The sequence below is a fragment of the Lytechinus variegatus genome, chromosome 5 (genome assembly GCF_018143015.1).
Source record: "Lytechinus variegatus isolate NC3 chromosome 5, Lvar_3.0, whole genome shotgun sequence".
Classification (NCBI taxonomy): domain Eukaryota; kingdom Metazoa; phylum Echinodermata; class Echinoidea; order Temnopleuroida; family Toxopneustidae; genus Lytechinus; species Lytechinus variegatus.
Window position 1 is genome coordinate 48,171,438 of NC_054744.1, and position 26,070 is coordinate 48,197,507.

Genomic DNA, 26,070 nt, shown 5'->3' on the forward strand with positions numbered 1-26,070 from the left:
GCTGCATTGATTCATCATTTTTCGACAAAGATTTCTTGGTTTATCATTGTCAAGAAGGGTATTTGGCAATAGATTTTCTGTGTTGTAGAATTCATCGTGCTTCGTTGAACTCCCCACTGTCCTCCTGAGTAACCGTCGTGTTAGTCCCTAAATAATGTGAAATGAACATTCCCTTTCCATGATTTAGAAGTACTTTCCGGAATGTAGTTAGCTGCTCAGCATAAACCACAGCTCATTCTGCAGTGGGTTGTCATATAACTTTCATTTTTACCGCATTCTCCGTCAGACGCCCATTCAGCACAGTTGTTGCTACTGTCATAACAATTAGGATCATCTAACAAGGGAAATAAATAAATGAAAGTGAGTAAACAACTGAATTAATAAATTTATAAAGGGGGCTAGTAGATATAAAGTATTAAAAAAAAGAAAAATGGCGTCAAAGGGTGGATGTGAGTGGGGTAATGACTGTTTTATCTTTCTGCCGCTTGTAAATCAATTTTTGACGGGAAAGACGCAATGATGTACCTATGACTATTTTTGCTAATCGAAATGTATACAAAACTGTTTCTTTTGATGGCTCATAGATATGCCGGTACATGTCTGCATACTGAAATTTATGTAACGTAAATATATTTCAAGAAAAAAAATCTTTACATGTATAATGACATTTTCTATGCGGCAATAAACGCCGACTACTTTCTGTGTCATACCCTGATAAGTGTGCATTGCATCTTTAATGTAACGCTATGTTTTAAAATAGTTTCCATAAGTGTCCTATACGCAATATGAAGAAATAAAGAGAATCCCTTACGAGATAGATAATGAGCTAGGCGGAACTCAGTTCAGACCAATTTCTCGAGATCGTTATCGATATTAATTCCTGGGCATTATACAATCCGTGTTATGCTTTTTCACGTGTATGCGCCCAGACATAAACTATTTAAATCTGTCATGCTTTTGAGAGAGAGAGGGCACTAGCGTACCTACGGGGGGCAGAGGGGGTAGCCTGCCCCCATGACGAGTCACAACCCATGAAAGGGACGTATCCCTGCCCCCCCCCTGACGAGTCACAACTGATCCCTGGCCCGTTCTTTTGAACTTGAAGACTTTTTTCTGGTATGAAATCCCTATTTTTGGTTGAAGACCTTTTTTTTTTGCTTGTCAATTTCTTTTCTGGTTCGAAATCCTTTATTTGTGGTTGAAATGTGCCCCCCTCCCCTGTGGAAAATCGTAGGTACGCCACTGACAGAGGGAGTAGAGTGAATGACATCTTACCATCACACGCGTTACATGATCTTCTACAGTTTGGTCTCATCCATGTTGGGTTAATCTCACATTCTCCTCGTCTAGCCCAGTCTTGACAATGACCCTCTTGATCTTCACATACTATCAGATTAAATAATCAAAACGGGTTGGTAAGATGGTTGGTGGGGATCAATATCAGACTTCTAGCATGTCTAGTCAGATTCATCATGTTCATGATTCTGTTATCATCGTTACTATCATCATCATTACCGTCGTTGTCATCATCACTATCATCATCATCATCATCACCATCATCATTATCATCATCATCATTATCACCATCATTATCATCGCCATCATTACCATCATTATCATCATTATTATCATCATCATCATCATCACCATCATTACCATCATTATCATCATCACCATCACCACCACCACCACCACCATCATCATCATCATCCTCATCATCCTCATCGTCACCATCATCATCATCATCATCATCGTAATCACCACCATCATCATCATCATCATTATCATCATCACCACCATCATATTCATTCCCAGCCTCATCGCTACCATCACATCTCTGCCATCAAAGTTAGTATTACCCGAATAATAACTTTACAAGATTCATTATCACAATATTGTAAATATAATAATTATTTCTTTGACGTCAACATGGTGATCACCCAAATGCTTATTTTTTTTTAAATCACGATGACCTTAATTACCTCCGCAAAAAATCATTCATTTTCTTTTCTATTTCTTTACAAAGGAGATTATTCTTATAATTGGTTTGCTGTAGGGCAGTGTTTGAGCGAGTATGTCATTTCTGCACACTTGAAAAATAAAGTGCCAAATAAACCATACGGTTTTCTTCAAGAGGGCATTATATGAATTTTCCTTCAGATGATCATTATTTCATTAAATTTGATAGAAAATATCATTTAATAGTCGCTCTTGGGAGGATGACCATATTTGGAGGATATCTCCGCGAGGTATAATTAACGTAATTTTGTTCCTGACAACTCATCAGCAAAACAAATTAGATAACTGCGCCAGACACACACAGGGCGTAAAGAAAATTGGACACTTCATATCGTGGTAAAGTATAGGCATAAAAAATTACGCGCAGATTTGACAAGGTTATTTAATTAGGAATGTTACGTAATCGATGATTGGCCATCTAATTCAAATCTCAGTATGGTGCGACGAACCAATTTCTCGCTGTAGCCAATTAACTTCCTTGCTAAAACTGATTATTAAAGGCTCGGTCACACCGCCAGAACTTGCTGGAGCGTTCCTGGAGCGGTGAAAAAAAATCATCCCCGCTCGTTGCCGTTCACCACCGTTTAACATAAGTTGGCCCCGTTAAGGCAACGTCTGTATATACGCTCGGCCACCGCTAATGGTCCCCCTATACCGCTCCAAAAGTTTTGAGCTCCTCTCCGGCAAATTTCATCACCGCTCCAACAAGTCAAAGATTTGCACCACTAGACGTAAGTCCGTGGACGTTTGGGTCCGCTAGGCCAACGCAAAGATCTTAAACGCTGGACAACCGCTGCTTCGCCAGCTTTGCACGGGCGGTGATTAAACGTAGCACAAACATTGGTGGCGCGGTTTTAAGCGTTTAACAACAAGCGGACACGGGATTGCTGGAATGTAGCTTACAAAGGGTTCAAATTTCCTATCATAACCTTATTTGAGATCTTCTACCATTATTATTATTATCATTATTATTACTATTATTATTAATATAATAATTATTATTATTGAAAATTCAATGTCAATTCAGCCTTCGTAGCTGCTAAATTGAATAAAATATATCTTGAATCTTGAATCTATTATTATTATTATTGTTATTATTATTATTATCATCATTATTATCATTAAAATTATTATCATCATTATCATTATAATTATTATTAATAATAATATTATGACGATGATGATGATGATTATTATTATCTGCAGCAACATCATCATCATCACTATCAGTATTTTTCTTACCTCTATGTGGTACATCTATGGGATGAGTAGGAGGATCTGGTTCTTGTGGAACCACGTCTACCTCAGGTTCAGGTTCTGGTCGGGTGCACACTCCACAGCTCAACCGACAATTCTTCTTCATGTACCGCTTGTTTGCAGTACACTCACCCCTCTCCGCCCAAGCTGCACAATCTTCATTTTTATCTACACACTCTGTATTAGCAGAATAGAGAATAATATCAAGATTTTATAATTTTTAGAGGTCCATATATTTCATTGACCGTCTTTACATGTATGTGTTTCTATGGAATGTATATAGCACTTTAAACAGGAACATCGTTATCATTTTGTGAAGGCTTATTGTTAAGGAGGATTATCATTAACTTTAGTCACAAAGAGAGCACAACTCACCAAGAGAGGACCCCCCATCCCCCATCTCATACCATTATTGTAAATAATATGTCCATTTATATAGCGCAGTTACTATGTGCATATACTCAACTGCGCTTTGATACTTGATATCATATTATTACCCCGGCTGTAGCTAAGCCGCCATATTAATATAGCGCAAAAGCGTTCAAGGAATAAATCCTACCGGGATTAATCCTACTTTTTATTCATTGCAGTAATATACCAAAACTAAAAGTAAAATCAATGAATGGTAAACATACGAGATTGTGGTGCCGCTGTGGTAGGTGTGTCTGTCACTTCTGGTTCTGTAGAGAATAAAAAAAATAATTTCTTATCATTACACCTATATATCACGTGATATAAACTGATAAAATAAATACATTCAGGAAGAACTAGCCAAATAAATTTTTTGTGAAAGATCAGTGCTTTTATTTCGAACACTTAAAATGGGAAATAACCGTAAACTCGTAAACTGTATTCTGTAATGAGCAGCTTTTGAGTGAAGCTGGTATGTCGTTATTTCGTATTTATTTATTTTTGTGCAAAAATATTTTAGTTACTAATAATTAGATATAGATCTCTCAAAACCACACTTCAATAAGAATCCCATTATTTCGAGTATAAAAATAAGTCACGCAAGTACAAGTATAATTATCCTATCATTCATGTTGATCAAATAAAAATACATCCATATTATCACAAAAATTATGATTTAATTTGAACCCCCAGCCCCACCTCCTCCCTCGCTATGATTTTCATGTAGTGAAATGGGAGTTAAGGGATGAAGAGTAAAGAAAGCTGAATATCTAAAGAGGGATCTACTGCTGTAATAACGATATTCTGTAAATAAAATATGCAATATAGTTGTATTTTAGTAGATTTCATCATGTCGCGAACGATATGCATGTTTGGAACAATATTTACAACCTGGCTTGTACAGCATACTTAGTAAAATTAATGTTGCACTAGAGAGTTCATTTGAGTAAAAATTTAACTAACAGTGCATACTTTACGTGCTAATAAACATTAGGCGAAACATTATACCTTCTGGTTCATCTATCTGGCAATTCACAAATAATTGGTCCATCTCAGATAAAGATTCTGAAAAAAATAAAAGGAAATAAAACCTTGATTGATTGTTTAATTCATTAAAAAACAATAACCATTGTGTATATACGGTTGAAGAGATAAGATATAGGTCACGTACTCGCAAAAGTATACATCTAACCAAGAAATGAGAATTATATTGATTTTAGAAATTCGACATAAATATCTATCAATTATCACACGATCCAACAGGTATAATTTTTCTTGGTTTATAGTTTGCTGCATGCTCGTGAGGTTTCGCTTGAAAATTATCGTAATGAATGGTAACCAAAATATATGATTATACGATTCATATTACTTTGAAACCCAGTGGTAGCACTTTATATCATATTAGACTGTTGATGTTGGTAAACATTAGAAAAAGCTTGGGATCTATAAGAAAGGGGGAAAAACCCTCAAATTACTGAAGGAGACATGGTATCAGAACCTTATAAACATTATAAAATGAAATTGTATTATACATATCCTTATTACAATTATTTGGGAGTATGTGAATATAATATGAAATAAATATTGAATGATTTTCCTTACCTGGATTAAAACTACAGCGATCTATCATCTTATTTTGACATGGGAAGACTTCTAACATGACCTTATAGAGGGCGTGATCATATCTAGCTAATTTCTCTCTCCTGTCTACTCCTGTATGAACTCCATATCTATACGGTGCTAACACATTGAAGTAACTCTGAACTCCGTCGGCAAAGTACCTGATCAAAAAAAATTAGAAATCATGTCGAACTTATACTTTCATTACCCAAAGAATCTGATAAGAATTACAAAATCACTCTGCAAGACACTATCTGGCCGATTCGACCCCACAGGGTTGTATGTCGACTTGATGAAATGCCAAGTCCACTCATAAACAGTTTTTTGTCATTGTCAACTTGGAGAGATACGTCTCCTTGGTGGACAGATCTTGCCAAGTTATTATTAACATAAACTATAATATTTGATAAGTCAAAAGAAAGATTATCTCGTCATGTTTACATAATAACGCATTTATAACGATAGCAATTTAAGGCTTTCATAGATTAGCGCAGGTATAACGCACTCGAATTGATCTCTACGTCAAGGTATAATACAACGGACATAACTCACTCATCCATAGAGTCGTCAGAGCGTGAATTAGCCCAGAGATGTTCCCGTCGTGCATGGTAGTAGGCTGCGCCAAGCTTACGACTAAACACCCTGTCTGACGCAAGACCTATCTTTAAGATGCTATGTGCAAGTGAATGAACAAATGTATCCTCATCAAACCACCGGTCACTGTCACGACACAATAGATTCTCCTCAGCAGCTGACGCAAGGGGGATATATAATGTACCTGTGTGGAATTAATTATTGAGAGCATTGTTATATTTATTAAATAAGGAAAAATTCTTCTGCAAAAACGTTAGAAATTGAATAATGAGGAAAAAAAATGAAACAGAAACAGTCAAAATAATGTTTATATATTTCCATTCCGCTCTTTGGATTAGAAGAGGGGAAAATATTTTTGGGCTTAGAACAATGCATAGTTATATGTAAGAGAAAATACCGATAGGTCCCTTTATTCCATTTAAGTCAATAGACAGATAATCAACAAATTTAATAAATTCTGACAGACAGACGGGTTTTTAATATTAAAATGCCCATGACAAAATGGAGTCATTTATTTTTCAAAACTCACACACAGGTTTGAGTTCAAAAGCATCCTACAAAATTCATTCTAATTTGATAATAAACCTGCAGAGATGGTCAAGTACTAACAATTTTTTGGATGATCCCAGGAAGCTTTATCAACCTCCCATAGTATACCGAGCCCCCCCCCCCAAAAAAAAAAAGTGAGGGAGATCACACTCAGACAGGATCGTAATAATACTGGACTGGTGATATGCTCAACGTCTAATCGTCATTTAAATGAATAGCGCCCTTACCTCCTAATGATCGAATACGATCGTTATAACTTTCATCGAGATGCGAGTGTTCAGGCAAATGAATGGTGAGTTCATTCTCTGCTAAGATGGCGACACGCATGAATTTCTTATACATCTCTTGCCTGAGGTCTCTCCGATCTGCCAACATGACGCGTACGACGTAACATGCACGTTTGATTGCAGCGTCAGACACACGTGATGACGCCACTATTGGGATTGCGTAAGCGTTCGTGTACTTCTGATAGAAGGGACTGCAAAGGAGGAAACATGAAATTACCAATTTATGAATCATAATTTGACTGTCTGCGTAAATAATCTAAATGTTTGTAATTGCTCAAAAAAATTAATGATTGCTCATTTTTATGAACTTCTTTCTTGGGTTCTTTCTTCACTCTCCAATTTGTTCCTTTTTTGCTTCTTTATCCCCCTCGTCTCCCCTTTTTAATACTTGAACAAAAAAAATCATGGTGGGGGGCTTCCCCTTGTAGCACCACCCCTGTATATTGTCATATTTCATTTGTTATGGTACATTAATGTAATCTGTTTCAGACAGTGGCAGACCGTGACCTGGAGGAAACAAAGCATTGGAGGGGCACAGCATTGTTCACAAACAATGCAGTGCCCCTCCAATGCTTTGTCTCCTCGGGTCACGGTCCGCCACTGGTTTCAGATGGACACGAACAGTGGCGTACCGTGGGTCACGGCATTGGGGGGGGGGCACCAGCAAAAATTTCGGGTCACTTAGGGAGCGCGCGAAGCGCGCTCAGTTGTCAGGTATACTGACCTAATAGAGATATTTTAAGGACATGCAGTGCCATCAAACGAATATGTATCTCACTGATTAAATAATGCGAGCGCGAAGCGCGAGCTGAAAATTTTTGATATTGAGGGCTAAAAATTGACATTATAAGCAAATTGTTTTGTGATCATGATACTTAACTGTCTCGTTAAACAAACAATGCGAGCGCGAAGCGCGAGCTAAAACTTTTGTATATACTGACCCTAAACAAGGACATTTTAAGGATTATATAGTCATCGAATGCTAGTGCCATCCTTTGCTAATTTTGTTAGAATTACATCTAAACACAGTCATGAAGCACCTTTTGTAGTCATGTAATGATTATCATACGTATCTTACTAATCAAATACTGAAAGCGCGAGCTGAAAATTTAGGAAATATAGACCTGAAGAGGGGCCTTGTAAGAGTTGTTTGTAGGAATTCTCTAAGACCCTACGTATTTGACTAACCAAATGATGCGAGCGCGAAGCGCGAGCTGAAATTTTTGTATATATTGACCCCAAACATGGATATTTTAAGGACTATAGTTACGAATCCATTAAGTCAGAGTATACATATCTCATCATAGTAATCTAATGCGAGTGCCAAGCGCTTGCTGATTTTGTTAGAATTACATCTAAACACATGGAGCACTTTTTTAAGTCATTGTAATCATGATTATCATACGCATCTCACTAATGAAACACTGCGAGCGCGAAGCGCGAGCTAAAATTTTTTGATATTCAGATCAGAAAAATTGACATTTTAAGGACTGATTTCAGGAGTTCATGAAGAGCAGAAATCTCACCAATCCACTAGTAATGCGAACGTTAGCACGGACAGGAAATGTTTTATATCAACACCTTAAAATAGGGCAATAACTTTCAGTAGTCATGAAAAAGAAGAATATATCACTACTTAAAACAATAATGACTCTAATTGCGAGGAAATATATTATTTTGTTGTATATTGATTTGAAAACCGGAGGCTTTAGTACAGCAGTTTTATATATCTCGTTAAAAAGTCTATGTGAGCGCCAGGAACAATGAAGACACAATTAAGCAAATAAAGTTGTGAAAAAATGCTTCTTATGTTATATAACATAATATAACACTATGATAAACAACAAATTCTTCTTTCCCCCACTATACGTTTCTCTTCCTTTTTCCCTCTTTTTCTCCTTTTCCCCGTTTTTTTTTGCCAGCCGATTGGGGGGGCACGTGCCCCCCCATGCCCCCCCCCCCCGTAGTTACGCCACTGGACACGAATATTATTTTCAACCGAACAGCAGATCAGAATATTCACACATGAAATGCTGTTTGCTTTTCGATGACTGATGGAATTCTGACCCGCGTTCATTTACATCTGGGGCCCGTTGCAGAAAGAGTTGCGTTTAAACGCAAGTCAAAAAATCAATCGTAAGTCCAAAATGCGCGCTGTTGATTGGTTGAAAATGAAGTTGTGCATGATTTTTAGAGATGCATTTGATTGCAACGGACCTTTGACATTTGATCTCTGACCTGTGATACTAACCTTAGACCCATGTTGACCCTTACATGTGCAGGCACTGGACCTACATGATCACATCGCCATGAGTTGAGTGCAGAACCATGTCGATCGCCCTTATTACGTCTCGTATACTGAAGATACGTAGCTGAATATCAACAACAAAGTAAAACATGAAAAGGTTACAAATAAATAAATAAAAAAATATGAATAATATACCCTATTTTCATTCGCAAAGAGTTTGAGAAGACAATATAGGGTTAATCAAGGGCGGCTTCTTAATCCACATTCATTTTTTCTGGTGTGTGATAGCTGATATGAACACAATATAGGCATTAAGAAACCCTTAGAAGATGGGTATAAGATTAGATTCATGGATCTGTTTTCAAAAGCACAATCTAAAATCGTTAGTGCACTAGTACTAGTTGATATAAGAATTATAGGATCATTGTAATAAACTTTCTTCTTATTCTTGTTAAAAAAATACTTGCTCTTTTTATCTACCCCTGTCTCATGATATTTATATCTCATACTTACAATATTGTGCTGAATTTCTGATAAAGTAAGCTCCAGTCTCTGTTTCCTCTGATAGTGTTCCATTAGCTTTAATTACAAGGGTGAAAAGAAAAGATTGACAATTAAATGATAAGTTTATATCCGGGTTTGGTGATTTTTATCTTGATCATACAAAAATTAAACAAATATTCAAGTGTAAAGATGGGTTAACTTACGGGTTCCATCCCCCTCTGTACATTGTCCACAGCTCATACGACAATGCCAGTTCATCCAACCAGGGTTGCTTTCACATTCTCCTCGGAACTGCCAAGCACTGCATTCATCCCTCTCATCTCGACATCCTAAATGATAAAAAACAACAAATGAGAGTGATGATGACACTACGACGTCGGTGTTGGTGGTGATGATGATGATGATGATGATGATGGTGATGATGGTGATGAAGATGATGATGATGGTGATGATGATGATGATGATGTTGGTGATTACGATGATGATGATGATGATGATGATGATGATGATGATGATGGTGATGATGATGATGATGGTGATGATGTTGGTGATGATGATGATGATGGTGATGATGATGATGGTGATGATGATGATGATGGTGATGATGATGATGATGATGATGATGGTGATGGTGATGATGATGGTGCTGAAAAGACAGTTATGATGATGATGATAAAGATGATGATGCTGATGATGTTGATGATAATGATGATGACGATGATTATGATGATGATGAGGATGGTGATTACAATTATGGCAATGATTAGCTTAATTCTATAGCGAGATATCTGTTTCAACAGTTGAACACACCAACTCTCACAAAAGTGATTGCAAATCAAATGAAAATTGTCATTTGTATCAGGACAAAGAGGAAATAACAAATCTAAAATTTAAGAAATCTTACAATATCAACTTGATATTACAATTTATTTCAATTTCATTTTTTATCTTTACGAATCTTGCATTAAGTGCGCATAAAGGTAAAGAATTTAAATTTTTGTAAGATTTTTCCCGAATTATACTCATGAAAGGCCTATTAAAGTTTAGGGGATGGTAATTTGCTTTCATGAATCGTCTCATTTATCTCAAGTTACAGAACCTATAGAAAATGATGTAGAATATAATGATAATAGGATTGTGCTGATTGGTTGATACTTACCACACTCTAGCTCGTCTGACCAATCACCGCAGTCGTTAGTTGAATCACAGGCTGAATCTCTGTGGATGCATTTTTCTCCATTGGCACATGGAAAATCCTGAGAATTGCACGATTGTTTGCCTGTCAAGTTTAAAAATCGACCGAACATAATTAGCTATTATTAAAATGAGACTTCTAACGCACACACACCATACCATAACACACACTCTGACACTCATACCTTACGACAAAAGGTGGCTAAACACACTTAGTTTCAATTCACTAAACCACATTACAGTCTCAATAATTTCGGTATCAAAAAATGGAACTTCTTTTATCATATAATTTCGTTCGTCAATTTTTCCAATGAATTCAAGTGATGTCGTCAAAATATATATTAAACATCAATATGATTGATTTTCTATCGACTGCACGCATGTGTTTCAGCAGGTCCATCTGATCCCACGATTTGTCACGTGACGTGTAACATTATAAGACCTTCAAAAACTAATGTGTTGACCCTATCTGACCGCTGAAAGAGAAAACGCGGTCACAATTTTTTTTTTAGTACACCCAAAATATTCAAATGAAGTGTTTTTGTGAGAAAATGTCAGATTTTGGGTGAAGAAGTTGCTAAAATTTTTATTCAAAGCACTTTGATATGTGTCTTGACAAAATGACTGCATGAATAAATCATCCCAAACGTGATTTTATCTGTAGGGGCAAAAGCAAAGGTTAAAAAATAAAGACAACAAGAAAACCGACCGACGGATCAAATTTTCACATTTGGCCTTAATTATGAGAGCAAAAAAACATTTTTAGGCCTAAAATCTTCGAACCTTCCCTTATGGTTAGCGTCATTATAGCCCCATCATCATCCTTGTCATCATCGTATTCATAGCGTCATCAGAGCTCCATCCTCCTCCTCATCATTGCCCTATAGTCGTATACCTTTCATGATAGTTGCTATGATAGTGTCATCATTATCATCCTTGTCAACATTGTCATGATGTTCATCACAATATCACCATCAAGTTCAAGTTCAAGTTCATTTATTTCTTTCCACAACCAAAATACAATGCATACATGTACGATATCAATAAGGTTAAAAGAAAAAAAACACAACAGGAATAAAAGCTTGTGGACAATGAGCTAAAAAGATATCGAAAATATGGGAAAGAGGTGGTCTGTATAGAAGCAACGCTTGTTAAGCACAGATCACCTTTGATACAACAACAAAATATGTATGATACAATATAATTAAACGTCTGCATTGAAAAAAAAGCAGATAAGAAGCAAGAAAAAAAGTATATATACATATATATACAGTAATAACAAAAAAGAACAACTAACTAGAGTAGGGTAGAGGAAGGTAAGTACACACGACAAAACAGGGGCGGGGGGGGTACTAATCCAGTTGTCTGTAGTAAGTATAAATGAATAAATAACAGATCTAGCATAAATACTTAAATATCGCTATGAAGATTTTTTTAGTTAGACACTCAGAATCAAGAGTTGAAGAGGAGTTTAGGCCTACAGAGGTTATATATGGTCGCATGTCATAAGGTGGTCCAATTTCGCGAACAGGGTAAAAATGGTCAAAAATTTTATTTTTTGATATGTTATAGCTATTACCATTCTCTAAATAATAAAGAAGTTTGAAGTCTCGACTACCTTTATTTCTCCTTAAAATGACTAATTAACAGCTAATTATTACATAGACATCAATGTAAATGTGAATTTTGAAATGTGTTTTTCTCAAATTGGACCTGCTGCACATAAAATGGTGTCAAAAGTTAATGCAACATTGGATCAGCCTAGTAAATTGCAGTTATAATCTTGAAACATCAATGATTAAATCTGTACAAAAAATCGAATAATTATCTATTATTGTATGCATATTAATTATACTAATTAATTAACAGTATTCAATTTCACATTTTTGCCCCCAAAATACCTGTCACTGTATTTATATGCTTGGCAAAACAACAACATCATGGGTAGAAATGTTTGTTGCAATGATACACAACATTTGTGCTAAAAATTTAGATTACAAATTAGATAATTAACCAAATCTCTCCAGTTTACTAATTGATTAGGTTGCAGATCAGAGCTGACATACACATGTATTCAATTGCTGCATATTTTCAAAATTGTCAAATTTTTATGACATTTAGTTGTTCCCTGCTTTAAAACACCCAGAAATATGAGGATAACAGTCATATTACAGATTATAGTAAGTTGTTAATTAGGTTTAATTAATATTTTATCATTTACCGCATCCACCGGCTCCGCATCCACCGGCTCCACCACCCCTGTTACTTCAAACTTAATGTGCTATAGTTTTTGTTCCTGATATTGTATTGATCTAATTCATAGTAATATATTTAGCCTATAGTTCTAGCTTCAAAATGAGATATTACTCAATAAATTTGGTCAAGATGCTGTGATGTAGCAACAATTTATCCATCATAGCGTCACCGACATCCATTTCATCAGTATGATATTAACCTCTTTATCATCATCATAGTCGTCGAGGTCATCGTAATTATCACAGGTATCATTTACTTATTTGTCAATAAATTATGGTCGTCCTCGTCGATGTCGTCATCATACTTACAGTCTTTCTCATCGGAGCGGTCACCGCAATCGCCATATCCATCGCACACCAGTTCGTCTGGCATACATTGCATTCTGCTCTTGCACATGAAATGTTGATCCGTACAGTCATCCAAGATGGCTCCTAGTTGGAGGGTTCGATAAACGATTCAATTATTTATACATCTCTATCATGATATTAGTTCATTAATGAGAATGACTGATACGACTTTTCTTCAGAATATTCATATTATTCATAACATTTACTACAAATAAGCATACAGAATTTTGTAAAGTTTCTTCTTCAAAATATTGCTGAACAGACATTGAAATGACATCAGCCTTTCAGCAGAAATTATATCTACTTTGGTTTAGGTGGAGCCAAAATCATGCCATGAAGTATTATACCACAAATACATGCATGTGTGTACATATATTGCATTTCTTGCAAAATATAGTAAGAGGTACAAGGCTTAAAATTCAGAAGTATAAGATAGATCGTTTGTTGATCTTTTCTCAAGAATCAAAATGCTTGTGCCTCGTCACATCAACCAACCCGACTCCCGACCGATCAAATTTAATATCTGGATTGCTGAGTTCTTTAAGTCCTAGAGGCCTACAGAGATCACCCGGTTCCAGAAGGGAATGGGTTAAACCGTTATTTTGAATGGCATATATCGGTTCGGCTATCCGTTCACATATACCTTTAGGAGGCGGTTCTATATCCTTGCAGGTCCATCCATCTTTATCAAGGTCCTGACCACTAGGACACGAACATGTGTAGGAGCCATGGGGTTCGTTAACACATGGACCATCGCACCAATCATCGTATTCTAGGCATTCATCTATATCTGTAGAAATATGAAGGTATGTATTTTGTTAATTTCAGTTTCAGATTAGTTTCAGTTTATTTTCCATTATTCATATACAGACATTTACATGCTTGACATGAGTATGACATAATTATCTTCAGTTGAAATAAATGGTTCTTGAGACAAAATTTATACGCAATAAGAATTTAAATCAGTGAAAAATGGAGGGACCTAAGTTGAAAGCAAAGCTTGTGAGTTATAGGCCCCAATGGAAGAATGAGATAAGATAAAAGGCTATATAGTTATTAAAATTAAAAGGTAAAAGAAAAGCAAATGATGCATAATGAAACCGTACAGTCCAAAAAGACCAAGCATAGTCTACATGCATCAAAACAATTGAATTGAATTCCTCTTCTATCGGCACCTACCCCCCCCCTTCTCCTTTTTCTCCCTCTCTCCCACCCGTCTCTCTCCTTCTATCCCTTCCTCCCCTTCCTCCCTCCTTTCCTCAATCTCTCTGAAGTTCATTTCTATATTGGTGAGGAAGTAATCATGCCATATAAAAACCCATGATCATTATGAGTTGACCATGAAATGTAAAAAAATATATGTTATCATAATGGGCATCATCTCTTCATGAAAATTCAGCCATTATAAAGTAATGTAAGATCAACAAATTATTCAAAATATATTCCTATGAACATGGATTAGGACTATCATTAGGACTATCATTAAACATGATGTTGGCATTATATTCATATTTTTTATTTGTGGAATTGTCACTGTTAAAGGACTTACCCTCACAAGTTCCTCGGCGTTCATGGTAGTAAAAACCTTCTTCACATATGCATTCACAGTGATATCTATCGAGCGATATTCCAAACAAACATTGCATTCCATCACAAGCTATTAAAAAAAGCATATTGTAGAAAATCAATAATAAAATTCAAATCTTATCATTGTGACATAATCTTGGCACCCGACAAGCTTTCATTCATTGATAATTCAAGAGCGATTAATTTCACTGCGGGAAAGCAACTGCCAATAATGGTTTTCTTTAAAAATAAGTGCCTTTAAGAACCAACATTACCAGAAAAAATATAAAACAAAGATATACTTAGACCGTATTATTCAGCGTTTGAGGAAAAAACGTCACAACTAGCTTAGTAATAATGAGTTCGGATACCATCAAGTATTTTCTGAACATGCAATGTCATTTTTCATATTCTCCTATCGACCTTATAAAATAATATTGTATTAATTTTATATTGTGTGATGAAGACACGTTCTTTTGTTTTTGTTGTAACAATCTTGCAAAAAAACATCACTAGAAAATATTTTTTTCGAATTTCTTTATTCGGCCCTCATAACCAGTACGCATGATGTGAAAACACTCCAACGTGATTCATGGCTTCATGTTCCCTTCTTATTTTCAGTATTGTTTACAAATGAATTTATATCATAAATGTACAAGAAAAATGGGTCTTTAACTCACGGAGCGATTCTGGTTTAGCAGGGAGTCGAGAGCATGTTCTATTATCTTGGTTAATGAGATAATCCGCGTGACAGTAACATATATAACTCCTATGGGTGTTGATACAACCTTGCTCACAGCTATTCAGACCCTCAGCACACTCATTGATATCTTCAAAGAGAGAAGAAATGTAGATTTAATTCCTGATAATGATGATGATGATGATGATAATGATGATAATGATGATGATGACGATGATGATGATGATGATGGTGGTGATGATGATGATGATGATAATGATGATGATGATGGTGGTGGTGGTGGTGGTGGTGATGATGATGATGATGGTGCCCGTGATGGTGGTGATGATGATGATGGTGGTGGTGGTGGTGGTGGTGGTGGTAATGGTGGTGGTAATGGTGATGGTGGAGATGATTGTGGTGGCGAAGATCATGCATCCTAAACATAATTTCATATCTTTTGGGAACTAGGAAAACTATATAGATCGCTTTTGGGTGGTATAATTCAATTCAATTCAATAATGTATACTCAACAACTTTAAAAACTTTAAAACAAAACGTGAAGACGTACTTTGTCTGACATCAGATCATGTATGAACTGGACTTAAAACAAAACTGTCAATTAATGGTAATTTGTAAATCTTTTTATATACATGTTCTACGCTGCAGGGATGGCATCTTAAAGCGCTTTATATATCGTAGGAAAGACATATGAATAATTGTTATTATTCAAATATGGAACTATTTCAAAGGGGCGGGTGGGTTGCATAAATTTTAAATAATGGCACCTGTCGATCATTTGACATCATTTCACAATAAACCGGGGGGTCTCACCTTCGCAAATTTCTGTGATGAAATTATACCTCATTCCATGGCCGCAGCTACATTCGCATCTATTGATATCTAGTCTGGAGTTATCATAGCAAGCCAAACCTGAACATACTGAAGATTAAAAAAAGGGATGTTAAGAAGCTATTTTTGTTTCATTCCAACCTAGTTTGCTCTTAATACAAGCAGCCTAAAATCAAGATGATAACACCGATGATGGTGGTGGTGGTGCTTCTGATGTTAATCCGTTCTTTTAATAATCAACCAATCAACAAATAAATATTTACATGGAAGAATGAAAGCAAAGGTTGAATTGAATAAATGACTGATTATTGATTCATGGTTGAAATACACTAGTCAAATAGATTAATAAATTTACATTTTCCCCAAGACTGATTCCTTGAATGCACTAATTATGAGAGGCGGCATCTCGAGCTAATAATGATATGCGGTTAGGCTTTTTATCTTGTGGAAAAGTTATCATTAAGATAACCATGTTATTATCATTATCATTTTGAAGGTAAGCTGACTCTGAGTTTTAACTTACATAATGGTTTTGGAGCTAAATAACAATCCCAGCCGTTAGTATGAAGAACGTATCCATGGCGACATCTACATTCAAAAGAACCAGGATTATTGGTACATGTTCCTTTGCAACGTCGAGGGTGCTCTCTGCACTCATTAATATCTATAATATTGAAGGGGAAGAGTGTAAATTGGAAAGAAAAAACAAGTGTATAAAAATTGAAATGTTTATTTCATAACACGGTTACGTAATGTAGATACTTAACATAATATATGCCTAAAGATTAATTTAATATTGTCAAAGTTTCACGATTGGTATCTGAAATGGTATGCCCACCGAAGTTGTATAGACACCGCTACCACTTACATCCACTCCCACCATTTCCACTCCCCTCCATAATCCTCTCTGCCATTCCCACCCACCCTTCCCCTTCTTGTCAAGTTCATCGTATTCCACTTCCCCATCTCTCCTATTTGCATCCACCCCATCACTGCTCCGTTCCGAAGCCGTATAGTCCATGCTATCAATGGAATTATGACATTATAGAAGTCATGTTTATCTCATAAAAGCGGATGAGACAAGGTCTGTGAGGTGAGGAGATTAACCCACGTAATAACCAGTCAATGTCAAAACCCACGCAAGAAAGATGGATAACTCCATTCAAAACATTCAAAAGGGTGAGCCTTACAACCACAGGAGATGTGGGGAGGGAAGACACTAAATTTCTTCGAAAGCGGGGGATGATGATGGTGTCCCCAACAAAGGAAGGAGGAAGAGGCTGGAAAGAAGCTAGATGGACAGAATCATGGCAACAATGTATAGAACAATGCATGAATAAGAAGGGCAAATATAGATATAAAACTAGCAATGATGTCATCATGGTCGTGGTTACAATCTAGCACAGTGTCGTAGGGATCAGTGGCGGTATACCAAGGTTTCAGACATTGTAGGGCAATACCCCCTCCTCCCCACCCCCCCCCCCCCCCCCGCCGCCCTCAAGTGGCGTCAGTGGCGTCGACACCCACCCATCCCTGTCATTTCTTTTCTTTGTAGTGCTCGGCATAACTTAAAACTCTTGATTCCGCCACTGACAAAAATTATGAGAATACCTTCGCATCTTTGATATCTGGAACGTCTGTACCCCTCGTCACATTCACACCTGCATAAAGACGTGTTCACATGCTCATTTCTATCGCATGTAATTTGGCATGAATCTAAGAGAAACATAGAAAGGGCACAGGTGTTACAATGGTTAAAAGTTAAAAACAAACAAAGGTTCAATAGACGTGGTAGCAGATGTAGGTGTATAAGCCTGTTCAAGATTCGTCAAAGAAATACATACTGACATGACGACTTATAGTTTTAATCATGTTTCGTTCGAAATATTTATATTATTAATCGCCCACACCCAAACCCATAAGCATATCCACATTTATATAACCACAATATACATGATAAATATATGCCTACGTTAAACCCACTTGATCATTACCAGGGTCTTTTGAAATTCCCTGATTTGGGGTACTATGAGTATGGGTAAAATGGATATGTACTGGAAAATTGACGATATTGTTCATGCTCTAATGCCATTAGACCGTAGACGAACTGGTTGTAGGTGAAATTAGATTAGACAATGTGGACGATTAGTGTATTATAAACAATGAATTAGACCAAATGGCAGTTTACCTGATGGCTCATCAATTCTTGCTGGGCTTGGTCTGGTCTTTGTAAGAAAAGATCAAAGAGAAATTAATGAATACAAAAGGAATACCTTTTAACATTAATTTGAAGTACCTTTTCTCTGCAAATACCACCCACTTATTTGTTTCATTCATGCACGAATAGGTGTTCGACTTCAATTTGTATAAATGTATTGCGATTCATTATTAGGTAACAATGCACGAGAAGTTATCTTTACAGTTACCTATATCATGTATGTACTCAATATAAAAACACATACAATTAACAACTTAATCATGTTAATAAACCTTGCGTGTTTACCGAAGTTAAGAGGAAGTATATATGAAGGACAGGATCTTCCTGTCATAAAACCAAACTGATGTTTTATTACCAATGATTAGTAAATACTGATTTGAAATAGTTGATTGAAAATACATGAAACACATAAATATATTTTTTAATTCTTATCAATGAAGGTAAAACCATGCATAGAGCTATAGCTCTTTGGTAAAACCATGGTAGGTCCATGGTCCATGGTTTTACCATGGACCTACCAGGTCCATGGTAAAACTAAGACAGTTGCAACTAGATTTATCTCTATATTACAAAGAAATATAGTTTAACTTGAATTACCATACATTTCTAAAAAGTCATTTCTCTAATATTGAATTTGAATCTCATGTATTTGTTGCTTTTTTTTTAATTCAATACTTTCGTCAAATTTCGTTAACAATGCGAAATATATTTCGACCTATAACTTGTATCTATACCGCCTTGAAACCAGGAAACGGGAAACGTACTGAAGAAAAAAATGTAGGCCTTGATCAAACTGTTAGCAAATTCTATGACAACAGTGAAAGATATAACTATAGAATTAAAAGCAACAGCCAAGGTCATTTGCAACTACAGAGAAAGTGTATTCAGATGGTTCGCATTAGAGACTTGTTAATTAACAGATCTAGGTTAACCGGGGACTTCCTGTGCCCAATCTTTAAAGGTTTGTTTTCAATGATAGATTTACTTTCAGCCAATTAAGCTGCATGATTTCACTAGCTTATAACAACAGGCATGACCCTGGTCATGGGGAAACAAATGAACACTGTAAAAACTGTAGTGTTAAAATTGACACCAGTTGGTGTTAATAGAGTATCACACCCTGAGGTGTTAAAATTACACCCTAGAGATTGAACATAACACCAAAGAGTGTAAATGTAACAACCATAGGTGTTGTAATAACACCTATAGGTGTAAAACTAACACCACCAATTTAACACCGGTGTAAAATAACTGGTGTGGTCCTCTATGTACACCGGTTAACACCACAGTTTTTGCTGTGAAGGTACAATCGGAAGATTGGATGGATCGGGGATGGAAGACTATAATTCTGAGTCCTGAATCATGAACATGATGATTGTTGACATGATGGCCAGTTGATTCATTGTCACAACATTATAATTAGATAGGACAGGGGAAAATAGATAAATAAATAACAAGATATTATATTCACTCTCTTTCAAGTGAAAGTATTCAGTTTTTTGTGTCTGTAAATGAGACTGGTGTTTGTTAGATCTGCGGCTAAGATATCCATCGGGAAATGATTCATTATTATTTTGTTCAGTTAGAAATTCATTCATTTTTATTATTCATTTTATTCATTTTTCTTTACTAATTTATTCATTTATCTATATAATCTATTTCCATTTATTCATTCTTTTCATATTCATATATATTTGGGAGGCGGGTGTTCTGACCCTGACGTTTCTCAGCTTTTCCCGAATCGAAACCATATTCGTAATTGGCGATGATTTAATGAAATCTACCTCTAAGGATTATTTCAATTCTAATTTGATTGAGATCAGCCCTTAAAGGCCATTTTTAGAAAATTAATTAAGCCCCAGTTTGCCATTCCTGCTCATTAAAACAATGTACATTTTTAATTCTTGACGGGAATTTCACTTGTGCTTGTAGTGTAAAAGTGTAAAAGTAAATCCCAATTTTTATTATCCACCCCTCTCAACTATATAGAAACGAATCATTACCTACTGTTATTAAAAATTATGGGCACTCAAAGGGGTACTCCAGGCTGAAAATAATATGATTTGAACAGATAAAGAAAAATCAGACTAACAAAACACTGAAAAGTTGATGAAAATCGGACAAGGAATAACAAAGTTATGCATTTTAAAGATTTGCAATATTCCGGTGAAACAGTTCCAGGCATGTGTCATGAATATTCAATAAGCAAACTGATGATGTCATATCCCCACGTGTTCTTTTGTAGGTTGTAGGTTAATTCAAAATTTTACTTCAAGAACTAAAAAACAAAAAAAGGAATGACAACTGATTTAGTGCATTATATATTATCTGCTGCAACATATTTCATTACAATGGAGACATAATTGTCATTCACACATGAATGAAAAATTGAAACAATATGATTTCATGTAATAACATAAGAAAAGTGAAAGTGGGAATGTGACATCAACAACTCACCTAATGAATATTCATGACGACGTGTTTGTAATTATTTCCAAAACGTATTGCTAAAGTTTAAAGTTCAATAACTTCGCTATTTTCAGCATTTGGCTTTGTGAATTTTACTCTATTTATTTATATATAAATATTTTCAGCCCGGAGTATTCTTTAAAGGTCAAGTCCACCTCAGAAAAACGTTGATTTGAATCAATAGAGGAAAAATGTTAAAATAATGGAATTCCACGTGTTCAGGGAGGAATGAAACTTCATTTCACATGACAATGACGAGAAAATCAAAATATTTCATATTTTAAATAATAAAATCCAAAAGAAATAGTGAGTGAGTGATGTCATCAGTTCCTCAATTGCATACTGACCGAGATGTGCATGTAACTGTTTTGTGAAATGAAGCGAAACTTTAAAATGCCATAACTTTCTTATTTTATATCCGATTTTGATGAACTTTTCAGTGTAATACTTGTTGAATTTTTCTCTTTTTATTCAAATCAAGTTTTTGTTTGGGTGGACTTGTCCTTTAAGGTATAGTTTTATCCATGTGGTCATTGATAGAAAGATAAATGAGTCATCCCCTCAATGTGCTGACGGAGGAGGCTTAGCATCCAACACAATAATTATGCGTCATGTCCTCTTTAAAAAGGAAAAATTTGATTGGATCGAAAGACGATTTCATTATGGAGGAAGAATTCAAATGTCGAATTCCTTGTCAAGTTCAGAGAAAGTGTAGAAAAATAACAATGGTTATGGAGGAAACAAAAAAAAAAATTGATAGTGACATAGTGGACCAGATCAAGGTTGGGTTTGGATGTTCCCCGTGAAAATGGCTTGATGTGAAACAAGTTTATTGATAACTTAAATGAAGTTTATCGATAACTTAAATGAAGAGATTTTTCTCGCTCAATATTACGATGTTCAAGTTGACTATAAACTTGGAGGAAAGGGGTGAATATGCTTCCAACTATAATATAGAGTCGATCCTCGAACAGGTGCGAATATAGTTCTATCGGGGGCACAGGTGGTCCCATCTCTCAGTTGCCCCCCCCCCCCCTGTACACCGTGCCTGTATACTCTTATGTGGAGTAGCTCTTTTGGAAAAGAGAACTTCAAGTACATAGAATGTCTTCCGTAATTACTGTCATAACTTGTATTATAAATAACTTTTTTTCAAGAAGGAAATTGCATATTTTATCTTAGTAGTAAAGTCACCAAATAGAATATAGGCCTATTTTGTTTATATCCTGCTGCAGCATGGAGCAAGAGTAAACCTTCACTTGAAAACATGTAAACTAAACACAACTCCAGTTGACAGACCACAGTGAATTGAGGTTTTCATAGAAAAAATAATCGCCTGCACAGCAGTTTCACATCAAACAACGTATTAAGTAATGTAACACATGTTGAATGCATAGAGGCAATTTGAACTTGGTGTTCGGGGTGAGCGGTTATAAGTCCTTTTGGGAGTTTGAATCTCGGAGTCGAACCAGAAGTAAAAAGCTGATGAATAAAGTCTATATGCATGCGTGTCTAGCTGTCAGGTCGTTTTTTTAGGCCTCCATGGTCGAGTATGCCTAGCAACCCAATTTTAAAGTGGTCTGAAGATACAAACTCTGGAACAAACTCAAAAGTTGTTTCTGGTTGTTTTTCTTTGCTGCTATGGATTTTAAATTACTGGATAACTATTAAAAAATGAACATATAACTGAGGGCATTGCCCTTCAAGTTTTGAGAGAGTTTTGATATATAATCTAGATTCTAGATCCAACGATCATCTTTGGGTTTTAATCGCTATGGCAACGTCTCAAGGGGTTAATAGCCTACGGGTCGGCATTCGTTGATGCTCGGCGAGGGAAAGCCTCTTCAACCCCCCCCCCCCTGGACACCCCCAGCATCCCAAGTACTTCAGTGCATCTTGATTCCAAACCAAGTATCCTTAATATTTTTTAAGCTTCATATTGACAGTATTGATCAAATCATGTTCAGTCACATTTCGGGGCCAACATTGGTCCATTAACATTAGCACAACCCAACACAAACACCGAATCCAGGGGATAATAGCGATATGATTTAGGACTTCAGTGGCCGAAAATAGTATATAACCACAGTATGGGGCATAGTGGATCAAGGCCTATAATATTCGATCTTTCATTACGAAGTCTTTCGTGACAATCTAGTCGTTGTACAACCATTCTACCTCCATGGTACAACATACAACTTTGTACAACATTTCATTCATGTAGGCCTATAAATGTAGACACTAAACAGCTGAAAGAGTGTGTCGCTAATTAGCCGAGTAATCTTGTCTATTAACATACCGGCGGAAATTCTCTTACCTGTTTTTGTTTCCGTCTTGCAGATGACCCTCCGATGACACATATAACAAGTAATACAGAAAACACGCATCCTCTTTTTAACGCTGTCATATTCATTGTCCACAGAAACTAGTTTCTTGTTGATATTCTATCCAAATTTTGTTCCAAACTCCACCAGTAAGATCAGGAATGATAATATTCTTCCACAAATTTCCAGTCTCGAGTTTTATGGGTGTTACCGTACACTCAGCTCAATTAAAGTGATGTTATTTAGTAGGCCTCTCAACAAAATATAAATAATCTAAGAACTGTCCCGTCAGCGTCGGTGTAAGGATTCGGGTACCTAAAGACATAAAAAAGCGATATTTATGGACTGAAATTATCAGTGATTGTTTATTCTTTATGAACTATTTCATTTTCCGAATTAAACGAGAAATTGTGATAGAAGTTATATGTATTAATCCAGGTCCATGTTCGACTGATTGTTACTTAGAGAAGTGAGAGTATCCAAATTATAAGGAGATTCCGGCACATTTTCCCCCTTCTTTTGGTTACATCTCCAAGAAGATCCTCTATTCAGGTCAAGGATAACACATATTGAACATGTTTTTGAGCCAAGAAATGAAAAGAGACATCTAACAAAACGACATCTTTCGCAGATTCGTCCGAATGTTCTAAGAAACAAAAGAAAACTCACGTGATCCCATTGATACACACACACAAAAAGATGATAACAATACCCTGTTTCACAAGCGCAGCAAATACAAGGAGTTAAGACGAGGTGACTTCATATAGAATGTGTACAGGTGGTGCAATTGGTGCTGTCATCAAAAGCAGTTTGTGAAGACATCCACCAATGACCACCGATGACGTTTCGATGTCACACCAAGGATATCGACTTGGCCACACTCAGCTCTGTCTAGTATCATGGACAGATGCGTGAGATTCCCCCACGAGTTCATTCCGATTCAGGTTTTATCTATACTCCTTGTTGGTTCTTTTCTGATGGGTCCACCATATTTGCAAAGGATTCCACAACGTTAATCAAAAGAATAAGGCACCAAGCAAGGAGGTAGGATCATATGGAGAGTGAACAATGATGTAGACTCCCTATTCCAAAATCCTGTACCACTTCGCTGGTATTTGGCTTTGACTGGTGGAACTACGTACGATTTTCCGAGCATCTGTTGATCTTACGTCTACAGGGGCTACAGGTGGTAAACTTCATATTTATTTTCTTCAGTAAGGCCTAGTAGACAAGATAGGAAAAAAGACTATAATGTCTCTGCCCTCAGATTCGACCTCGACCTTGTGACCTAAGTAACTCGCTATCATAGCAGATGTCCCAATTAAATGTTACTTCTCTTCTCCTTTTGATGTATATATTCCTCCTACCACCGTTTTCATGATGTAGACCTCATGCTTTTCGCGAGGTACATTGTAATTGAGCTTGACAGGTGGAACTTAGTCTACACGAACAGACTCTATATTGTCCAAGTGAGCATTTTAATGGGTTTTTTGTTTTTGTTTTTGTTCGGCTCCGCACTGCAATTCTATCTTCACAATATTAGTCTCATAATACAAACTCAGTAGTAATGGTTGAAAAATAAAACCTGAAAATAATGATAAAAACTCGTCATGGATAATTTTGCAATGAAGTCATCTCAGCTCTGCACTATCAGTCAGATATAGAGTCACCACCAGCAGAAGAGCTCAGTAATTGGAAACCCTGCTTGATCCCTGTTCGGGAGCAGACCAACAATTCATATCGAAATTATTTATTCGAGTAAGGTGAATTATTTTTAGGACTCGGATTGGAGTTGGTAGACATTTTTTTTCATACACACTTAAAACGTTGGGCAACTGTCCATTGTGTCGGGTAATGTATGTTGGTAAATATATATATTATATTCTGGGCAATTATTATCCAATATTGAGCAAATTTATTACCAAATTGTTAGTTTTTATTACCCAATTTGAGCAGATTTTAACCAAGAGATGTGTGGACAGTATGTTGCCAAGGGTTGGTTAAAAGTTAAAAGTACAGTATAGTACTTGATGTCGAATCATATTTCCTGAGTGCGGCCAACTTAGTTTTGCATCGCACTGTATGCCTCGGCTCCCACAAATAATAAATAAATTTAGAAGAAGAATCCAAAAATTAAATTGATACAGTGTAGTACTTCCATATAACAGCGCCACCTTTCGTGGACAGCGGGCAGATTCTGTTGGAGATTGTGATGCCTCCAACCGGATAACCAGATTTGTAATCGCGAAATGTTACAGGGAAGTAACCGGATCAGACGGCATCTAAAATCCTGAAAAGGATTATTTTGTAATTAGTCTGAAAATTGTATTATTCATTTGTGTTATTATTATTTCGAGAAGAGAAAATTATATTCCTTCTTTCCAGCTGGTAGAAAGTATGCATTGCCATGTACCAAGTGCTGTACCATGAATAATACATCTTTTATGCATAAATTGGTATGAAAATCGTATTATCTCATTCTTCATCTTGAAATCATCACTTCTAGAAGAGAAAAATTAATAACTCCCTTTCCCACTGAGATGATTTTTTTTTTGGTCATAAATACATATTTATTATCAATGTTATTGACATGTTGTTTCCATATGCTAAATAAGGATATGATATACATGCAGGCCATCAGATCATTGTCAGCTATCATCATATCAATGTCCATGT

General features: G+C 36.1%; 1 protein-coding gene across 1 annotated transcript; it reads right to left on the reverse strand.

The window, feature by feature from the left end:
• On the reverse strand, positions 1–24,492 carry LOC121416343 (fibrillin-2-like). The gene is made up of 22 exons (XM_041609909.1): positions 24,064–24,492; positions 23,388–23,709; positions 18,572–18,608; positions 17,995–18,099; positions 16,907–17,047; positions 16,366–16,473; positions 15,533–15,682; positions 14,836–14,943; positions 13,930–14,076; positions 13,248–13,370; positions 10,649–10,768; positions 9,693–9,818; positions 9,499–9,564; positions 8,989–9,109; positions 6,678–6,928; positions 5,860–6,085; positions 5,290–5,468; positions 4,696–4,752; positions 3,912–3,956; positions 3,262–3,453; positions 1,276–1,386; positions 1–334 (listed from the first exon to the last, which is right to left on the reverse strand). Exons 2-22 carry the CDS (start codon positions 23,481–23,483, stop codon positions 216–218), a joined length of 2,628 nt encoding a protein of 875 aa, XP_041465843.1. The 5' UTR covers positions 23,484–23,709; positions 24,064–24,492; the 3' UTR covers positions 1–215.
• Between the last annotated feature and the right edge of the window lie 1,578 nt (positions 24,493–26,070).

Excerpts from the sequence above, each read along its gene's own strand:
- LOC121416343 (XM_041609909.1), bottom strand. The coding sequence starts at position 23,483 with ATGAATATGACAGCGTTAAAAAGAGGATGCGTGTTTTCTGTATTACTT. Across the intron at positions 18,609-23,387 it reads CAAGACGGAAACAAAAACAG|ACCAGACCAAGCCCAGCAAG; the intron begins GTAAGAGAATTT and ends TTTCTTACAAAG. Across the intron at positions 14,077-14,835 it reads ACGCCGAGGAACTTGTGAGG|ATATAGATGAATGCCTAGAA; the intron begins GTAAGTCCTTTA and ends ATATTTCTACAG.